The sequence below is a fragment of the Carassius auratus genome, chromosome 41, assembly GCF_003368295.1.
Source record: "Carassius auratus strain Wakin chromosome 41, ASM336829v1, whole genome shotgun sequence".
NCBI lineage: Eukaryota > Metazoa > Chordata > Actinopteri > Cypriniformes > Cyprinidae > Carassius > Carassius auratus.
In genome coordinates this window covers 4323989-4345531 of record NC_039283.1, presented here as the reverse complement: position 1 = coordinate 4345531, position 21543 = coordinate 4323989, and the positions used below count along the sequence as shown (strand labels likewise).

General features: G+C 38.4%; 1 protein-coding gene across 2 annotated transcripts; it reads left to right on the top strand.

Moving 5' to 3' along the window:
• Positions 1-147: 147 nt before the first annotated feature.
• Positions 148-20467, top strand: LOC113059842 (transmembrane protein 245-like). Of its 2 annotated transcripts, XM_026228470.1 has the most exons (18): positions 148-858; positions 3680-3797; positions 3876-3971; positions 4059-4181; positions 5057-5248; positions 5329-5498; positions 9112-9135; positions 10910-11014; positions 11133-11215; positions 11287-11377; positions 12016-12114; positions 12195-12326; positions 12406-12528; positions 12611-12756; positions 17671-17771; positions 18373-18547; positions 18703-18897; positions 18977-20467. In XM_026228470.1, the coding sequence occupies exons 1-18, from the start codon at positions 199-201 to the stop codon at positions 19020-19022; spliced, it is 2679 nt and encodes an 892-aa protein (XP_026084255.1). In that variant the 5' UTR covers positions 148-198; the 3' UTR covers positions 19023-20467. The 2 variants fall into 2 exon arrangements, with proteins under 2 accessions (XP_026084255.1, XP_026084256.1); XM_026228471.1 differs by lacking the exon at positions 9112-9135 and having other exon boundaries at positions 149-858; positions 18977-20465.
• The last annotated feature ends 1076 nt before the right edge of the window (positions 20468-21543 follow it).

The following is a 21543-nucleotide window of genomic DNA, read 5'->3' as shown; positions in this document are numbered from 1 at the left end:
ATAAACGTGGTTTACAGTCTACATTACAGATATAAATATACAAATATACATTTTGACTAGAATACAAGGAAAAACTGAAACTAAATGTCAATAATCCAAAAACAGCAAGTATAAGATTATTGACGCTTCTTCCTGTTTCAAAATGAATGAGAATGTGACGTATTTGGACATGGGCGTGGTTTGTGACGCCACAATTGGATGTGGGCCAACCGGGTTGGACGTCCACACAGCTCTTGCAGGCAGACGCTCCTCACGCCAGTGACCATGGCAGACGCAGAGGACCCGGGTCCAGGCGCGGCCACTGAGCCGGACACCCCGCGCACAACCCGGCCACACTGCGTCTCGTTTAGCGAGACCGTTCAGCCAGCAGTCGGGATGGTGAGCCAACTACTGAGCCAGCAGTCGTCCTTAAAGTTCGACAAAAACATCAAACAGGCCTTCTACAACACGGGAGCGATGATCTTCGTGGCGATCTGTTGCGGAGCATCCGTGTTGGTCTACTTCATCCTGGAGGCTTTTCTACGGCCGCTGCTTTGGGCAGTGCTGTGCGGCACTTTCCTGCACCCCTTCAAATACTCGCTCGCCCGCCTCGGCCGCTCCTGGCTCAGCAGCCTGCAGGACAGCGGGACGCCGATAGTGGTTGGGACTCTGTTGGTGCCGGTGTGGTGCGTGAACTACGGGGTGGAGACTCTGGGCGGACTGGTCGTAGATCGGCTCAATGTACTGCTGGCAGTTGGGGCCGGTGTACCCCTGCTTTATTTCTTATATCTGTTCTGGAGCGTCGTTGGCATGCAGGTGGTCTTCAGTCACGTCTGTACTGTCATCTGTCTCATCCTGGATTGTTTCAGTGCGGCGTGGGTGAGTGCTGTCTGTGTACAAATGACACGTGGGTGGGACAGAGACACACCTCCTGTCAGACAATGCTCAGGTGGTATAGGTCTAGTGGTTGTGGGACAGGGACTTAGAACTTCACTCCTACATAGAGAACAGAACAGTTCGAGAATGTATGTGTATTTATTCATATTTAGTAATGAAACTTTTGTAACATTCAGAACTGTTCAAACTTATATTGTGTAAATGTTTGCTAGTGTAATGTGCTGTATATGTCTTATATTGTTAAAATTTGTCAAATGTCACTCTCCCCAGTATGACTAAAGCCGCGTTTCCACCGCAGGAACTTTACCCAGGAACTAGGGACTTGGTCCGGTACTTGGTGTGTTTCCACCGCAGGAACCAGGAACTAAATAAAAGTTCCGGGTAAAAAAATGCCCCCCAGAAAGTCCCTGCTGGCGAGGTGGTACTTTTTTAAAGTTCAGGAACTTTCGGGGGCGGGACTTTGGCGCTAAACATCCTGATTGGTTGAGTTGACGCAGCATTGGTTGAGTTCAACCACCATTTATTCGGATCAACATTTTCAAAATATTACTGTTATTGTGTCATGAAATGTAATTTTAAAAGTATTTCAGGCGAGAATGTAGTTGTTTAAAACTCAAATCTGTTGTTTATTTATAAAGACAGCGCCTATTTAAAAATGTGTTTCGCCGATCTCTGAGACGGTGAGCTCCACACGATCAGGGAGAGCTCAGTGATCATCTATCCGCCCAGAGGCAGCCTCACCTTGGATAGACCTTCTGATATGTGCCGCTGGCTCTGATGTGTCTTTAGTGGTTAAACATAACATATAATTCAGCTGCGGGGTAAATCTAACAGGTTTTCTTTGGTCTGTATTCAATTTATCTATATGTTAAAATGAAAATAAAAAAGGCAAGTCTATATAATATTTCGTTTCATTGTAATGGCTGTATATAACGTTACACATATCCCTGAACTAAGTACATTTCTGCAGCTGTTATTATGTTTAAATGAAAACGAAAGGAGGCAGTGGTATTTTATATCCTATTTCGTTTTATTGTAAATGTACTGAGGGGAAAATTGCAGTAGCCAAAGCGATCTGAGTTCACGCAGCATTGGTTGAGTTCAACCACCATTTATTTGGATCATTTTCAAATATTACTGTTATTGTGTCATGAAATGTAATTTTAAAAGTATTTCAGGCGAGAATGTAGTTGTTTAAAACGCAAATCTATGGTTTATTTATAAAGACCGTGCCTATTTAAAAAATGTGTTTCGCCGATCTCTGCGATGGTGAGCTCCACTCGATCAGCGAGAGCTCAGTCCTCATGTATCCGCCGAGATGCAGCCTCAAATCGGCTAGACCTTCTGATATGTGCCGCTGGCTCTGATGTGTCTTTAGTGGTTAAACATAACATATAATTCAGCTGCGGGGTAAATCTAACAGGTTTTCTTTGGTCTGTATTCAATTTATCTATATGTTAAAATGAAAATAAAAAAGGCAAATTTATATATATTCGTTTCATTGTAATGGCTGCATATACACATATCCCTGAACTAAGTACATTTCTGCAGCTGTTATTATGCTTAAATGAAAACCAAAGGAGGCAGTGGTATTTTATATCCCATTTCGTTTTATTGTAAATAGGAAAATTGCAGTAGCCAAGACGAGCTGACTGAAGTTATCAAGTACGCTGCTGTATATAGATTTACCGGACTTGCGTCGTCGCGGACATCACACTCCCGAGTCGAATGCACAAAGTCTGAACTAACTACCGAGGATGCACGTCCAAAATCAGCGTACTTTAAAAAAAAACAAACAAATCAGCAGTACTTTGTATTGAGAAACGCGCGCAGACCTACGTCACCAGTCTATTTGCCTAATCTACCCGGTACTTTCCACCGCGGTGGAAACGCAGAAAGCAACAGGTCTGGGGGGAAAAAAGTTCCTGGGAAAAAAGTTCCTGGGAAAAAAGTTCCTGGTAAAAATGTTCCGGGTAATTTCGGTGGAAACGCGGCATAAGTCATTTTCTCTCAGTGTCGAGCCCTGTCACGGTGTGTCACATTTTGTCTGCGCATCTTACTTTCATCCATCAGAGAATCATGTATTTACATTGCAAATCTGTCAACCTCTGTATGACCACGTCTGGCTTTGGAAAAAATTACCGCATGCAAATATGTTTTTTATACAAAAGTATTCATGAACTCAACTGGCAATGTGATGTGTCAACATATCTAGAACCCATGCTTAATACATGAATGGAGCATGACATCCCAAGATGCTAAAAAATATGTCTCTTAGGCTACACATACAGTCCAGATGATAAATCATAAGACATATTCTTAAAATTTACAAGAACCTAAAGGACTAAATTTCACTCTGACATTCAATTTAATTACCTATTTTTTTATTATTATGATTACATCCCTTTAGTGGTTTATTTAATTCTTACAAGTCATGTGATGTCTGTTCTTAGTCTAAATTGTCTTCGGCCACAAAAGCGCCATCGAGCAGAATCTTGCGATCGTCTCATAACAAGAAAACACTAAAGTGTCTATTTATTCAAGAAGCTGGCAGTGGAACTGACTGTATTTTAAAGGAATATAATAATTCTGATATCATTTATGACAGAATTTCTTATTTGGCCGAACAATTCCTTTGACCCACTTAATTGAAGTGTCTGTTGATACAAACTCACAGTGGCCTATGAGAGCTGTGAACATACTGAGGGTTTTTGTGATTATAAATAGATTGGTGGCAAATGTTTGGTGCAGGCACAGTGGTTTCCAGAGATGCACATGTGTTCTCTGTCGTCCTCTTTTTCAGGTTGGCACTTTAGTTGTGGGCTATGTGTTGGCTGTGGTGTTTAAGTGGACACCTGGCATGGAAGGTTACTTGCGTGCAATGTCTGTGCCTGTATGGACAGCACTTATTTTCTACCTGGGTAAGACCTCTTTTATATTTAGCATTGACCTACAATCATATCAATGAAGGAATGCTAAAAACCCTCTCTTTTTCCCAGTTTCTCTGACAGGGTCTTGGCGTGTGCCTGTGTTTGTGGTGGTGGTGTTTCTGCTTATAGTGGGATCTCAGGAGAAGCCTGCTGTAGCAGAGAAAGGTGAAGAGGCTGAGGCTCCAGCTCACACATGTTTTACCTGTGTTCCTGATGTCCTCTGACCTCTACTCCTCTCTTCTCTCTGTATAGGTGAGCTCTCTGGTCAGGTGCTGTCCTTTGCTGCTAATACAATCTTCATGGCTATCTCCTGCAGTAACTTTAGCCATGCTGGAAAGATACAGGATGAGAAGAGCACCAAAGAACAATGCAAAGGTGACACAAAAAAAGATAACAGACCGGTTTTGTCATGTAGCTGTTTAAAGAAATTTGCTGAGCCATTTAACCTTTTTGAGGGAAAATCTGTGAGATTCTGCAGAAATTATATTAATGTGCAAAATTGTCTGTGGGTCAGGTTATGACTAAATTTTAGCAGTGTGCATATTTTAATTTAATAAGTAAATATAGGTTGTCTTGCTGCATGTTTCAGAGTGAAGCGTGGCACTATTTTCTTGAGAAGCTCATGATCTGGTGTTTTTAGTGTCTCAGAGCTGTTTGGTTCACAGTGAATGCAACAATCTCTGCAATTTGCTGTGAGTTAAATGTGCATTTTGGTAGCGTGGTATTCTCTTGTACTGTGAATGTGGTTATCAGGGCTGCAAGATAAATTACATGCAATTGTCATGCATTTCTCGTCAGTAAAGCTGGTTCTGTTATTAGCAGTAAATATCCATCACCTCCTTTCAAATGGAGCGGCACTTACTACACAGAGCCATAGTTCACTGACAAGCTACGCATATGATGTTCATAACTGAATGTGATAAGCAGGTGATGTCCATCAATGCTAATCACAGAACCAGCTTTTTACTGACGAGACACAAATGACAATTGCATGCGATTAATCCTGCAGTCTAGTGGTTATATTATAATAGTAATATATTTCTGTCTCCTTATTATTATTTCTATAGAATTCCACTCAGAGTTATCATACCTGAGGAATTTCCTACCGTTTCAGTTGCTAATACTTTATGGTATAAATACTGTAATTGCCGATATTTTGAAGGTATTGTACTGAAGTTAGAAATTCCAGTATGGTAACCAACAATTCTTCTATCATCATTAGTAAAGAAGATTTCTCCTTTCCCTCACAGACTCGGTGGACAACCCAAAGGGACTCTTTAGCATCCCCTCATCCCGGCGGCGTAGCAGACTAGAGTTCAGGGGTATCCAGCCCAAAGAGAAGGCCAGTGATATTTACTTTGTGCTGCTCGCGTGGGCTATAGTGCTGGTGCAGATCTGGCTCAACCTCTGGATCTTACAGTTACTCCCCATCCCTGTTGGCGGTAAATTTTGTGTTCATGGCCCTAAGGTCAACAGGTTTAGGATAGTATGCATGTTTTCATGAATGGGTGTTATTTTCCAGTTTGGGTCCTGAAGAAGATGGTTGTCCATTTTGGGATGATGAACTTCATTGGGCGGACTCTAGTGAAATGGTGGACCGCTTCCGAGAAGTTTGTGAAAGACAGACAGGATGCTCTGATGCCTGGACCGATCAAAGGCCTAGCTCAGTTCTTGCTTCGGGTCGACACTAAGGTATTACCTTATATAGATACACACACAAAGACACTCGCTTTTCTGCTTGCTGGCAGTTGTCGCCACATGTGCAGAGATCTTGTGATTAGAAAGAGGAACTGAATGTGGTTGTGGCTTGCTAATTCTTTTTTTTTTTTTTTTCTCTCACAACTAAGACGAGAAGTTTTCAAAGCTGACAGAATAAAAGCTATGAAGGTCAGATGTGGATGTTTCTGTTTTATATCATTACTTGTGGAGGCATTTGGGAACAAAATTAAATATTCAACAGAATCTGTTTGCAATGAGGGCGAGTAATTCTACAAGAAAATGTTATTAACCTAATAGTTGGAACATACTTCCTGTCACTAAAATCAGCTCAAGTACTCAGATCAAATCAAGAGTCACTATTTTTAGTCTGTGCTCAGTGATGTTGCATTTCTAGTTTTTTTTATTTATTGTTTGTGGATTATGACATGATGAAGTCAACTTGCGCCCAAAAATGTGCCCACTTTCATTTGAATGGATTTGATCTAAAGAGAATGAAAAGGCACTGTTGCAGTCAGTCTGGGTGAAATCCTACACCTCAAAGAAAGCATGTGCACACTCTTCCCTGACCCCTTAGTAATCCAGTAGAGTAACCCAGAGTCTGCCTTTAGTTTTGCCTTCTCTCATTCTTTCACACGTTGAGTCACACATTCTCTTGTGAGCAAATGTGCTGAAAACATGCAGGGTCCAAAATGATCACTCACAAAAAAGCAAATGAGAGTAAAATTAGTTTGAGCTTCTAATTACTTGTGATGTTCCGTTCAACACCGCAGCTTGTATAAAAAACAACAACAACACATTTCACATTGAAGCACAGTATATCGGAGCTTGATTCATTTTGAGAAAAGCATGTGATCTATGATGACCGAAGCTTCATTCGCCTGAATTCAGTATGTGCCTCAAACTAAGCGAAGCTTAGCACTGTCTTCTTTACATTATATTACATTATAATGTGTTAGCATTGAATTTTTTTTATATATGGTAATTTATATATTGAGCTCAAAAATTAACATTGGCCATGAAATATCAGTCTAAGGACTGAGGCAGAGTAAAAATAAACAAATCATAGATTGAATTTATTAATTTATGTTTTATTTATTTCACTTACTTAAGTGCCAGTACACCGACACAAATGAATGACTTTGCCAATAAACATTATTTATATAAAATAAAATAATATGTATAATAAAACAATCTTTTGTAGAACCACTGGCTGTGATGGAACATAGGACGTTGGAAGGTGTTATTTATTTTTATGACCACTAGATGGCCACATCATGAACAGTTTTATAAAGCTTCGAGTAATAAACCTTTTACTGATAAAATTGTGACGAAAGCTACAGTGGTTCAGAACGCTTCACTTCACCTTCACTACTCATAACAACAACTACACACACAGTGGGTATAGAAAATAATCCCCCCACTTTAAAATGAGCACTTTTTTTTTTTTACTTTGCCGCCTGAAATGAAGACGGTTGGACAGTTTTTGTTTTATCCAGCTGTATTTCGTCAGTGCAGCTTATAACATCCAAGTGAAATACACCAACATGTCAGAAAAAAAAACGAATCATACCCTCCTAAATGACTCAATCGGGTGAAGCTAATCACCTTCTATATGGCACACAAAGCTATTTGACTTTCAGCTGTGATCATTTTGATTAGCTCAACATGAAAAGCTTCCCTGGAGCATTTCAGTCCTTGATAGTGCAGCTGAAGCGAACGATCGACTATGGGTGGCAAGACACTGTCAAAAGATCTCTGGGAGGAAGTTCAGGACTGGCACAAGTCAGAAGATGGAGACGAAACAAAGTAATGGCTTCATCAATGAAGCACAGTGAAGTCTATTATTAATAAGTTGAGTGTATTTGGTACAAGACAGACCCTCTCTGGATCAGGACCAAGAGTACAGCAACTCTGAAGCATTTGCAGGAATTTATGACAAAGAGTGGTCATTGTGTGCATGTGACAACAGTATCACAAATGTTGTTTGTATGGGAGCCACTCCTCAAGAAAGGCCATATGCAGTAACTACTTAAATTTAATTATTTGACCTCAACACCAGTTGATCTGTCTTGTGGAAATGCAGCACAGCTCACCATCCAGATAACAGCATTCCTACAGTAACGTATGGAGGTGGTGATCTCCTGTTATGGGGTGCTTCTCTGCAGCAGGGACTGGATGGGGCAAAATACTGCTGCAAAATCTGCTGCACTCAGCCAGAAAGTTGTCAATGGGAAGAATGTTTACTTTCCAACATGACAATGACCAAAAGCACACAGCAAAACTGATCTCACAGTGGTTGAAGGAGAACAAGGTGAATGTCCTTGCACGGCCTGATCAGAGCCCAGACTTACACCCCACTGAAAATGAGTGCAGTCCACAAACACTCACCATCACATTTAACTGAACTTGAGCAGTTCTGCAGAGAAGAGGAGGCAAATATTAGTAGAGACACATCCCAACAGACTAAAGATTGTAATTAAAGCAAAAGGTGTTTGAACAAAATACTGACATGAGTGGGTGATCCTTTCTCCTCACTGATTTCGTTTTTTTTATTTATTATTATTATTAAAAAAAATTCTGATATGTTGGTGTTATATCTTTCACTTGGATGCTAATGTAAATACAGCTGGGTAAAACAAAAATATGTCCATCTTCATTTCAGTCTGCAAAGCAACAAAACGTGATTATTTTAAAGGGGTCATGAACTGCATTTCTTGTATTTTATAATGTTCTCCGATGTTCACTTATAATGTTAGTGTGTTTTCATATAGTATAAAAAAAAAAAAAAAGAAAAGTAATGGCTATTTTCTATCCTGTTTTTGAGCCTCTGCTAAAAACTTTTACAGGTGGGCTTTCAAGACTCGCGAGTAACTGCCCACTGCTATGATTGGCTAACAGTCTCGCTAAAATATTATTAAAATAAAAGCAGATGGGTGCTGCTGTGATGTACTCTCAGAACAACATGGTGTCAAAAACATATAAATACTCTGTATACATCAAACAGTCTGGAACAGACAATGCAATAGTGGTAAAAGCATGTTTACTCACACTGTAACGACATTACTGTTGAATCCACTGTTGTCAGACTCAGCACTGCATCATCGTTTACTTTCAGTCTCTCTGAATAGCCTGCATCAATTAAAAAAATAATCTGAAGCAAAGCAAAGAAACAGTGTTTCACTGACGCGATCTGGAGCTCCTTGCTAATTTTACCGTGTGTGTGTGTGTGTGTGTGTATATATATATATATATGTGTGTGTGTGTGTGTGTGTGTGTGTGTGTGTAAAAACAAAAAAAAAAAAAAAATTTGTAACAATACCTTTACATCACCATCATATCCATGACTGACTGTTCACATGAATGAAAGGAAAAAAAGATGACACAAGGACAGAATCACAGAATCATAGTAGATCTTTTTTTCCTGATAAAGCCCACCACATTACACCTTGTCATGCTCAATATGAATCTCTTTTGTAACTTTAGTGTCTGGCCTGTTTTGTCTTCAAACCACGTTGATGTTTGCTGCTTTCCTGCATACAGATTGGTTTTCTAATAACCGTTTGTCTCTCTGTCTCCCTCCTCAAAGCTCTGGCACTGGCTTAACAAGCAGGTAAATCGTTTGTGCTGGCAGGTGTACAAGAGAAAGAAAGAGCAAAGGGGAAGAGAATGAAAGAATGACAGTGTGTGCTCCCATAAAAAGCTTTCCCTCCCTCCACTTCACCCCTCCATCTTTGAGCTCTGCTTCGCTCACTGGTTTTTGGCTGTTCCTGCTGTGTGGTGCTTTGTGCTGTGGAAAGGAGCGTGTGACTCTGGGTGTGATTGAAATACTGACATGCTAACTTTCAGAAGAAATGCAGAACAAAACTCTGAGAGAGTCCACGGTCTCTTCCACAGCCCTAGATGTGTACTAGGCTGGTTGTCTTCAGAGTGTGTGAGACGCATGCAGGGCGAGAACAGACAGTGGGAATGGAGGTTTGGGTCAAGGGAGGCTTTGGTCTGTTGAGACCAAGGCTTGTGTTGTTTTTCAGGTGTGGGTGGGTTTGGTAAAGGGGTTTTCTTCAGTGATACTCTTAGGAATGATTGATTTGCAGTGCTCTACATAGGAAACTCTGCACATCTCATAATTAAAATGATTCAAATGGACATTGACAGTGCTATTAATGAACTATAATGTTCTTTTGAACTATCTATCCACTGAACTATCCTTAAAATGGTTTCAATAAAAATATTAACTGTTTTTAACAATGATAATAATAAGGAATATTTCTTGAGTGCCAAATCAGCATATTAGACTGGTTTCTGAAGGATCGAGTTTGCCATCAAAGGAATAAATTACAAAAAAATCTAGTTATTTTGAACTGTTATTGTATTGGACAAAACTGCTAAATGTTTGATCGATTAAATGCAGCCTCGATGAGCCAACCACAAACTTTCTCTAGCATATTCTGCCATCTTTAGTTTCTATTGCTGCAATTCTTTTCTGTATCATATGTAACTAATGGCTTAATAGCAGAGTGGTCCCCATAATGTTCAAATTTGAGCCTTTTAAACACAGATTCCATGTCCTGTTGTGCTTTATCATTTGTATGTTGTTTCAGTTTCAAATGTCTTTTTAATCTTCCCTTGTACTCACTATTATGTCCCTCAGGATTTTTTAGGAAATTGCATAATAGAGTGATTCTGTTTTTTTTTAGTCTTCAGTCTTTTTTCATTTTTATTAACAGCTTAAGCTTTGTACTAATCCGTCATCAACATTACTAGGTTTGTGCGTGTTAATATTCAGCACTAACGGAACCAGGGAACAGGATTATACATTCAAAAGTAAGAAAGAAGCTGGGTGAGCAGAGAAACCGAGTCCACCTGCCAAAAACAAAAATATGCCCACCTCCTTCTGTTTAAGCCCCTTGCCGTTTCCTGACAACATGATCATCAGTGGAGAGTCTTGCTTAGTCATCCAAGTGTCAGAGTGGTTTAAAAAGGAAAGTTTTTCAACAGAATGTTCACTATTAATATTTTCACAGGCTTCTGTGTACAAATGTAAATAAGGCTGTATAACTGAACTTCTCTGAAGCTCAGGACCGATCCATGGATCACGTTTTTAAAGGAACACTTTAACCTAAACATTTACTTTAATCTTAATTTCTGTCTCTTCCTCACATAAAGCAATCACATGGCTTGAGAAGATTTTTTAAAAAATGTGAGAGATTTTTCATTGCTGGGTGAACTTTTTACTTTTCGGTTTTCAGAACCAAAGAACACAACTTTGTTCCTCAGGTTTGGCAGAGGGAAGCAGGTTTCTGTGTTGTCACACACTTGCATGAATGATTAAGATTTGTTTTGTTGAAACTGATCTCTCTTTCTCTCTCTCTTTCATGTCTTTGCAGATGATAGTGTGGCTGGAGCGCTCTTTGGATAAGCTGATCAGTATTTTCATTATCTTCCTGCTGGTAACTGGCACGCTGCTCATGGCTTTGCTGCTCACAGCTATGGTACCGTGTTTCCAAACCGCTGCCCTTGGGCTGATTATTCCACTGTGTGACAGACGTGATCCGTGACTGATTCCACGTGCCGTACACATCATCACTCAACAATGATTTCTGTTCACAGATGCACCAAGAGAGTGTTCATATCATTGAGGTCACCAGTAACCTGATCAACGAGACCGTGTCCAACCACCCAGAATGGGCCAAGTAAGTTAAAACACACCCTTATCATACACTGGATTTTAGATCAACTGTTTGTGTGTGTGTGTGTTGTGTAGTTGGCTCCCAGAGGCCCAAGTTATCCAGAAAGCTGTAAACTCTGCTGCCACGAATGTTTACCAACATGGGAGAGAATGGATCACACACAAGGTCAGAATTAACTGTTTACAGTGCTGTTAAAGACTACATGAAACAACATTCAGAACAGATGTAAAGAGATGGTTAAATGAATGGTGTAGTGACAAAAAAAATAAAAGAAAACACCAATTCAAGTACCATAGCAATAACCCATATGAATTTTGGGCTATCTTCCAAGACTTAATAAGTGATATGATTCCTTTGTGTGAGAAACTGATTGAAAGTTGTTCCAAACATTACATTTGTGTTATTTGAATACGCCATTATGGAAAAGAAGTGCACTTAAGCATAGGCTACTTTTAAAAAGGGTACTAATTACAGAAATAATATACTTAAAAAAATATACATTCATCAAGTGTGTGCTGAATTGAATGTTTTTGGACACTAAATTGCATGTTAATGCAATTAAATAAATATGCACTATAGTTTGGATATATATTAATTGCAACTAATTTTATAATCTTTATATATAATTTCATAGTTTCTTATTTTGTCAGTGAAATATAGTTAAATTGTACTGCAGAATGTACTGACGAGACATTTTAATTTGATTTTATGTTCATACATTTAACCTTTTATGCTTTCTGTCTGTGTAAAGTTGAATACGCATTTATTATGCGTGTGTTTTTGTGTATGTCTGCATTTTGTAGCTTCAAAAGATGTTGGGTGATAAAGTGAACAACACGGCTGAGATCGAGAAACAGGTTTTGGAACTGTGGGACCGTCTCTATCAGTCCTGGATTGTCAAGGTAATAACAAAACCTTGCTTATTACTTATTGTTTTTGTTGTTGTTGTTGTTGTATTCCAGTCTGTGTTTTTGTGTTGTAGAACGTGACTCACACTGGACGACACCGTGGACACAAGTTACATCTGCACAGGCAGAACAGCTGGCTCGGGGACATACTGGACTGGCAGGACATTGCCTCATTTGTGCAGGAGAATATCGAGACGCTGCTTTCGGTTAGGCTCCAGTGTGTGTATGTGAGGTGGGGAGTGTCTTTATTTGACAGATTGATAAATATGTTGTCGTCTGCGCTAGATATTGGAGTCTCTGTGGGTTGTGATGAGTCGAAATGTGGGCTTGCTGATATCCACAACAACCACGCTGCTCACCGTACTGTTCCACAGTGGCACCGCACTGCTCAACTTTGCCCTGTCTCTGGTAATACACACTTACACAATCGGATTGATGGAATTGGATTTTGAGGTGGTTTTAATTATTTGTTGTTTCTCTGAATGCATAGGTGATTTTCCTAACCACGCTGTTTTACCTGCTGAGCTCCAGCGGTGAATATTATAAACCTGTGAAATGGGTTATCAGCCTCACACCCCTCTCCCAACCCGGACCCTCTTCAAACATTATCGGACAGTCTGTGGAAGAGGCCATCAGGTACACATGTCTATGTGGAGGTTTGGTTTGTCTCAAAGACCCCCCAATATCCAAAGGCCCACAATATAATATACAAACCTGATTTCTAAAAAGCTGGGATACTGTAGAAATTGTGTCAAATTTCAATATTTTATTCAGAATGCAACATAGATGACACATCAAATGTTTAAACTGAGAAAATGTATCATTTTAAGGGAAAAATAAGTTGATTTTAAATTTAATGGCATCAACGCATCTCAAAAAAGGCCATGTTTACCACTGTGTGACATCCCCTCTTCTTTTTATAACAGTCTGCGGTAACACTTTAGAATAAGGTTCCATTAGTTAATGTTAGTTAATGTATTAATTAACATGAACAAACAATGAAGAATACATTTATTACTGTATTTATTCATCTTTGTTAATGTTAGTTAATGAAAATACAGTTATTCATTGTTAGTTCATGGCAATTCAAAGTGCATTAACTAATGTTAACAAGCACAACTTTTGATTTAAATAATGCATTAGTAAATGTTGAAATTAACATGAACTAAGACTTATAAATGCTGTAGAAGGATTGTTCTTGCTTAGTTCATGTTAACGAAAGTAGTTAACTAACATTAACTAATGGAACCTTATTCTAAAGTGTTACCCAGTCTGCAAACGTCTGGGGACTGAGGAGACAAGTTGCTCAAGTTTAAGAATAGGAATGTTGTCCCATTCTTGTCTAATACTGGCTTCTAGTTCCTCAACTTTCTTAGGTCTTCTTTGTCACATCTTCCTCTTTATGATGTGGCAAATGTTTTCTATGGGTGAAAGATCTAGACTGCAGGCTGGCCATTTCAGTACCCAGATCCTTCTTCTACGCAGCCATGATGTTGTAATTGATGCAGTATGTGGTCTGGCATTGTCATGTTGGAAAATGCAAGGTCTTCCCTGAAAGAGACAACGTCTGCATGGGAGCATATGTTGTTCTAGAACTTGGATATATCTTTCAGCATTGATGGTGCCTTTCTAGATGTGTAAGCTGCCCATGCCACACGCACTCATGCAACCCCATAACATCAGAGATGCAGGCTTCTGAACGGAGCACTGATAACAACTTGGGTTGTCCTTGTCCTCTTGAGTCCGGATGACATGGCATCCCAGTTTTCCAAAAAGAACTTCAAATTTTGATTCGTCTGACCACAGAACAGTTTTCCTCTTTGCCACAGTCCATTTTAAATGAGCCTTGGCCCTGAGAAAACACCTGCGCTTCTGGATCCTGTTCAGATATGGCTTTTTTCTTTTACCTATAGTTTTAGCCAGTAACGGCGAATGGCACGGTGGATTGTGTTCACCGACAATGTTTTCTGGAAGTATTATTGAGCCCATGTTGTGATTTCCATTACAGTAGCATTTCTGTGTTTGATGCAGTGTCGTCTAAGGGCCCGAAGATCACGGGCATCCAGTATGGTTTTCCAGCCTTGACCCTTACACACAGAGATTGTTCCAGATTCTCTGAATCTTTGGATGATATTATGCACTGTAGATGATGATAACTTCAAACTCTTTGCAATTCTTCTCTGAGAAACTCCTTTCTGATATTGCTCCACTATTTTTCACCGCAGCATTGGGGGAATTGGTGATCCTCTGCCCATCTTGACTTCTGAGAGACATGGCCACTCTGAGAGGCTCTTTATATACCCAACCATGTTGCCAATTGACCTAATAAGTTGCAAATGGGTCCTCCAGCTGTTCCTTATATGTACATTTAACTTTTCCGGCCTCTTATTGCTACCTGTCCCAACTTTTTTGGAATGTGCAGATCTCATTAAATCCAAAATGAGGCAATATTTGGCATGACCTTTCAAAATGTCTCACTTTCAACATTTGATATTTTATCCGTATTATATTGTGAAATATATATAAGTTTATGAGATTTGTAAATTATTCCATTCCTTTTTTACTCACAATTTGTACAGGGTCCCAACTTTTTTGTAATCGGGTTTATAATAATAACAGAGCTGTAGCTATAAAAATATTATATGATTTATATACAGTACAGACCAAAAGTTTGGACACACCTTCTCATTCAAAGAGTTTTCTTTATTTTCATGACTATGAAAATTGTAGATTCACACTGAAGGCATCAAAACTATGAATTAACACATGTGGAATTATATATGGAATTATATACATAACAAAAAATTGTGAAACAACTGAAAATATGTCATATTCTAGGTTCTTCATAGTAGCCACTTTTTGCTTTGATTACTGCTTTGCACACTCTGGGTATTCTCTTGATGAGCTTCAAGAGGTAGTCACCTCAAATGGTCTTCCAACAGTCTTGAAGGAGTTCCCGAGAGATGCTTAGCACTTGTTGGCCCTTTTGCCTTCAGTCTGCGGTCCAGCTCACCCCTAAACCATCTGGATTGGTTTCAGGTCCGGTGACTGTGGAGGCCAGGTCATCTGGTGCAGCACCCCATCACTCTCCTTCTTGGTCAAATAAACCTTGATGCCTTCAGTGTGACTTTACAATTTTCATAGTCATGAAAATAAAGAAAAATCTTTGAATGAGAAGGTGTGTCCAAACTTTTGGTCTTTAGTGTATATACACATTGTTGGTATAGTACCTTTGGTAAATATGATCAGAGAAGGCTTTGAAAATAAATATGCATTAATCCTTTTGCTCTTTTATTTTTATTTTTTTTTAATCACAAAAATATAACTATTCTTAGAAGAATATGAATTTAAAATATCATTATGAAATAAATGTTTTTTCTCAAATACACGTTGGACACATTTACTGGTAACTTTAGAAATTCTTATGAGTAATATATATCTGAAATATATTCCCATTCATATTCACAAATTTGAGCACACCAGGGTGATTATGAACATGAAATTATACAGCCATGGTTTCCTGTTTCACAGAAATCTAAAAAGGCCAAATTAATAACCCATCACAATGAGAGAGACCAAAGAATATATTTCTGATGTGAAGCAAAAGATAACTGATCTTCACAAATTAGAAAGTGGCTTTAAGAAAAGATTTAGAGCAGTGAAAATTCCACTATCAGGACAATAATTAAGAATTTCCAGTCAACAGAAAACGTTATGAATTTGCCTGGAAGATGACGTGTGTCTATATCGTCCTAATGCACCGTGAGGAGGAGAGTTGGAGTGGCTAAAGACTCTTTGAGGTTCACAGCTGGAGAATTGCAGAAAAAGGTTGAGTTTCGGGGTCAGAAAACCCACATGTTGTTTTGGAGGGCTTCAAGAAAAAAATAATCAAGAAAAGAAAATACTTTAACCAAAAAACAATCTCCAAACAATCTCCATTCAGTTTTCAGACATGATTAATACTTCAAATGCGACTGGCTTCTATGGTCAGATGTAACTAAAAAAATAGCTTTTTAGCAACAAACCCTCACGATGGGTTTGGTGAACACAAGGATAAAAAGTACACTATGTGTAAAATGAAACATACTGCTGTATTTTTAATGTTGTGGGCCTGTTTTTTCTGCTGGAGGTCCTGGACATCTTGTTCAGACAAATGGCATCTTTGATTCTATCAAATACCAACAGATATAAAAATCAGTAAGACTGACACTGTTAGAAATTTTATTATTGGCCATATTTGGATCTTCCAACCGTACAATAATCCAAAAACAAACCTCAAAAACAACACAAAAAAGGGTCACTGGGCACAAAACCAAGCTTCTGCTATAGCCATTCCAGTCCTCTGACCTGCACCCTACAGAAAATGAGAGGAGTGAACTGTAGAGGAGAAGCTGGGAATCTAAAGGGTCTGGAGGGATTCTGGATGAAGGAATGGTCTCTGATCTCTTGTGAGGTGTTCTCTAACCTCATCAGGCATTATAGGAGAAATTTAAGACCTGTTACAGTGGCAAATGGAGATTTCAAAAAGTATTGAACAAAAGAGGGCCATTCATTATGGCCAATGTGTATTAGAGAAAAACATTTATTTCATAATGATATTTCCCCCCTATTTAAATTCTTATTATCCAATGAAAGGATACATTTTTGTGAAAATTTTAAATAATAGATCTAAAGGATTAACATTGCAGATGAATTTTTACAGCCTTCTTTGATCATATTTACCAAGGGTGCAAAGAAAATCCAGTCAACATTTATTCACCATCCGGTCAATCCAGAACTATATAACTTGCTTTCTTCTGTGGAAAACAAAATAAGTTTTTGTTGTCTATAGAGTGCAAGTAAAAGTCAAGTGTTGTTGTTTTTGTGTGTGTGTGTGTGTGTGTGTGTGTGTGTGTTCTGTGGAAAAAGTAAATCTGTACAGGTTTGGAATGACACGAGGGTGAGTAAATGATTTTTGGGTGAACTGTCCCGCTAACACCAGTAAAAGACACTGTACTTTGTACTCCCCACAAGAGGGCAAGACTGCTGTTTTTTGCCATTTTGCCATTTGAACAGCTCATTTAACTGAAATCATTATTGGAACTGAAATGGGCTGTAAGTGACTGGTAATAATATGCAGTTTAAAAATGTGGAGGCTCATCTGCAGGTTTGGGTGACCCAGAAAATGGAGAATGAATGGGGTCACAAATCTGCTGTAGCACTGTGGTGTTCTTGAGCTTGATGCTTAACTCCAGGTTTCTCCTGTAAAAATAAGCGTAATGTAATTTGCTTGGATAAAAACATGTTATATTCCCAGTCACACTTTTCCCCTCATAGACAATGCAAGAAGCTCTGAAAGTGGAATGAGGAATTCACTGTTTCCTTTACCTGAGCTCTGTGTCTGTGTGCTGATGCTGCCGTTACCCAGAATGCAAGATGTTCCATTAGACCCGTGTTCATGAGCGCTATCACAGAGAGACTGATTCACTCTGACTCCAGTCAGTATTAGACTAACTGAGGGGAGAAAAGCCCTCTGTGTTTCTGCTGTCTCATACAGTTTTCTGTACACAGGGGTGTGTTTGATGCTTCTCTGAAGATGGCTGGATTCTATGGCCTTTATACTTGGCTAACACACACAATATTTGGCATCAACATTGTCTTCATCCCCTCAGGTAAGACTAAAGTAAACATATATATATATATATATATATATATATATATATATATATATATATATATATATATATATATATATATATATATATATATATATATATATATATATTAATACTTATGCAAGGGAGCATTTAATTGATCAACAGTTAAAGACATTGTTACAAAAGATTTCTGTTTCAAATAAATGCTGTTCTTTTGAACTTTCTATTCATCAAGGTATCCTGAAAATAAATGTTTTTGCTTATAATAAGTAATGTTTCTTGAGCTTATTAGAATGATTTCTGAAGGATCATGTGTCACTGAAGACTGGAGCAAAGGTTACAGAAAATTCAGCTTTGCCATCACAGGAATATATTACATTTTAAAGTATATTAAAATCCTAAATAGTTGTTTTAAATTGAAGATTTCATAATATTGTTGAGTTTTTGATTTGAGCATAAGAGACTTTAAACTTATAGAAAATATTAATACTTATCTCAAATGTGTGTGTATATATATATATATATATATATATATATATATATATATATATGTATATATATATGTATGTATGTATATGTATATATATATATTCTTATTATCTTTCTCTCTCTGCAGCAATGGCAGCTATCTTAGGTGCAGTGCCCTTTTTGGGGACGTACTGGGCGGCACTGCCAGCGGTGCTGGATTTGTGGTTGGCACAGGGAGAGGGAGTCAAAGCTCTGCTGCTGCTCTTCTGCCATCTGCTGCCAACATACTTCGTTGACACGGCAATTTACTCTGATATATCAGGGTGTGTTTTTATACATTACGTTTCTTACATGTTCCTTCTGTAGTGTCCAAATTTGGTTGACTGTCAGCTAAACATTATTACAGCTTAAAGCTTGTTTGTATTTGTATACCACACCCTTCAATAATTTGCATTAATAGAATTATTTGTATATGCAGAGGTGGACACCCATATTTAACCGGCCTCGCAGTAGCAGGTGGCGCATACTATTTAGGTTTGGAGGGTGCCATAATTGGGCCGATCCTGCTGTGCATCCTGGTGGTGGCGTCCAACATCTACAGCGCCATGCTAATGAGCCCTAGCAGCTGTCAGCCAACGCCAGTGCAGAGCCACTTCCCTGCACATCATGACAGGTGATAGTCTTTCATCTGGCTCTATTAACTACTTTTTCATTGTAATCACCATTCAAAATCTTTTCTCTTCAATTCTCAGGTCATTAGCAGAAACCCCAATGCAGCAGAAGAAAAGCGATGAATGAATGAGATGTTTGAGCCACCTGTTACACTTCCTTCTCTGGTGTATCCCACGGACTATAAAAGAGGGCAGTCTTTCAGTATCTTCACCCTTAGAGATCTCACAGCACCAGAATCACTGCATTCCCTGCAAATGTGGCTCTCATAGCACACAGAATAATGATGCCCCTTGATGTTGACCTCTGTGCTAGCAGTTTATTTAGCACTTAGCACTGTGATGCTAAATCTGGGTAATGCTGGAATAACAGGTTCAAAAAAGCAATGATGCTTGCACACTCCAGTGCAACGTCTAGTAGTTAGCACGCCTGTGCATTGTCTAGCACTGTACTGGTGAGTTATGCAAGTGCCGCAATGTCTACATTGTGCTTTACTGTAACATTTCACCAGGGTCCCACTCAACAGACCACGTTTTTAGCCTATAGATCACTGATGCTTTTTTTTTTTTTTTGCTTTATCTGGTAGTACTGATTATTTATCCCATATTGTGGATGTGTTTGGCACTGTTGTCATGTAAATGGTTAAGTTTGTGTAATTGAATTTACTCTTCAAACACCTGTTTAAAAGTGTTATATCTTTCTGTTTTCATACATATACAGTCTGTGTTTCTGGAGATTTACATTCCTGCGGAGGTTAGTCCTAACAGGATGATCTGCAGGAGTAGGATTGAGCAACGCTGAGCTAAACAAATGATCTTATTCAGGCAGAGGAGTGTTAATGAACAAATTCTATCATGATTATAACAATGTGAAACTACCTTAAACTAGTCTGAGCGTCTGGATCACACAGTTATATATTTGTTCATATTCATATTACCTCAAGCTTCTTAATGAAGTACATTGAAACAAAGCACATTGCAATATTTCTGTACTACTATTTCTTACATTCTCATTTCTTTATCTGTTTGGATTTTATTTAACTTCTATCGCAGAGCTGCCTGCTTAGGAAGGATGTTAAAATACCAGTTTTTTTTTTTATTAATGTAAATGGTTATTTCTTTTTGTGCATACAGTACTATTGTTCAGTGCTCAAACATGATAAATTATCATCATTTAACCAGTTAGAAGAGATAAACAGTACTTTAGGTAGAGCTAAAGGCAGAAATTATATCAGCCTGTTTATAGAAGAGCCTTATGTCAAGCTTGAAAGCATTACACTGAAGTGATAAAGTACTCGCTCTGCTGTTATTACAATTTTTCCTCCCGCTTTATTTTGGCTTGGTTCACATTGTTCACATGTTCTGTTAAAAACATAATGTGAGAAGTGGATGCACTTTTTTCGGTTCATGCCAAATAGGAGAAATAAGATTAAAAGTTAATTGCTGCAATGGCTATTGTATAAGAAGGGGGGGGGGTGGTGCATGGTTTTATTTTATTTATTTAAATGTGAAATAAATAAAAAAGACTGTTTTGTTCATACACAGCACTATTAAATTGTTTTAATAAAATATTTTTATTTTATTTTATTGGGTACATCTGTATCTGTTGTCTTTCTGGATGTGTGTACAATTTAATTGAGGCTCATTTAGGGAATTGGATGTTGATATATTTTAGGAATTAGAGAATGCTTATATTTAACCACTCAATAGGATTCACGTTCGAAAGTTTTAATTTCAAATGATTGACGTTAAGAGCGCACAAACTTCGATCAATAAGTAACTTTACTTCAAGTTTTAGGTATCTGGACGGACTGCTGTAAAATACAACTATTTTACATAAAGAATACCATGGGTTTTTGAGGTGTTTGAGTGTCTACAGAACAGAAGCAGCGTACGTGAAATCCGTTTCTGGTCGGTGATGGTGTTTTCACTTCCGGTCTGAGAATGCTGATTTAAAACAGCGGTCACGTATGGCACTGAAGGTCTGACTGTAGCTGGACATATTTCAATACAAGCAGAGTGATATAAATATAAAAAGTCCCAGAGCTGTTGAATAATGACAGTGAGCTCGAGATTTTCTTTTACCTTTGACCTCAGATGTCCTCTGTTGACTTCACACGTCCTCTGTCATCCTTCACGCCATCACATCACAAAGCTAAAGCTTCAAATTGCGACACCTCAGAAAGGATTGAGGTGGGATTGAAATCGATTGCCATTCACTCGCCCAATTACGCTGAACTGGCCTATTGAAGATCTCTCTATCTCGGGTGCAGTGTGAAGGAAAGGGAGAAGAAGGCCGACTGTGCGTCTGTCATCTGTCACATGAACAGTAGGAACACGAGGATGTGTAGCTTTGGTTTGTGAGGCTTTGGTTTGTGCTTGTAAGATTCCAGTGTTCCATTTAAAATATATATTTTTTTTTACCACAACACAAAAAAATGAAATAACTATTTAAATCTGAAACAGCCAAATGCTTTTCTAATTTCTTAACAGATCTAGTCAAGTTCATTTTTTATACTCAAGTTTTTCATGAATAACAGCAATTATTACTACATATACTGCACGTGAAAACTTACATATTGATGAAATAAGGTACTATATATTGACCAATTTTATAGACACATCACAAGCGCAATTTTACCAGAAAAAAA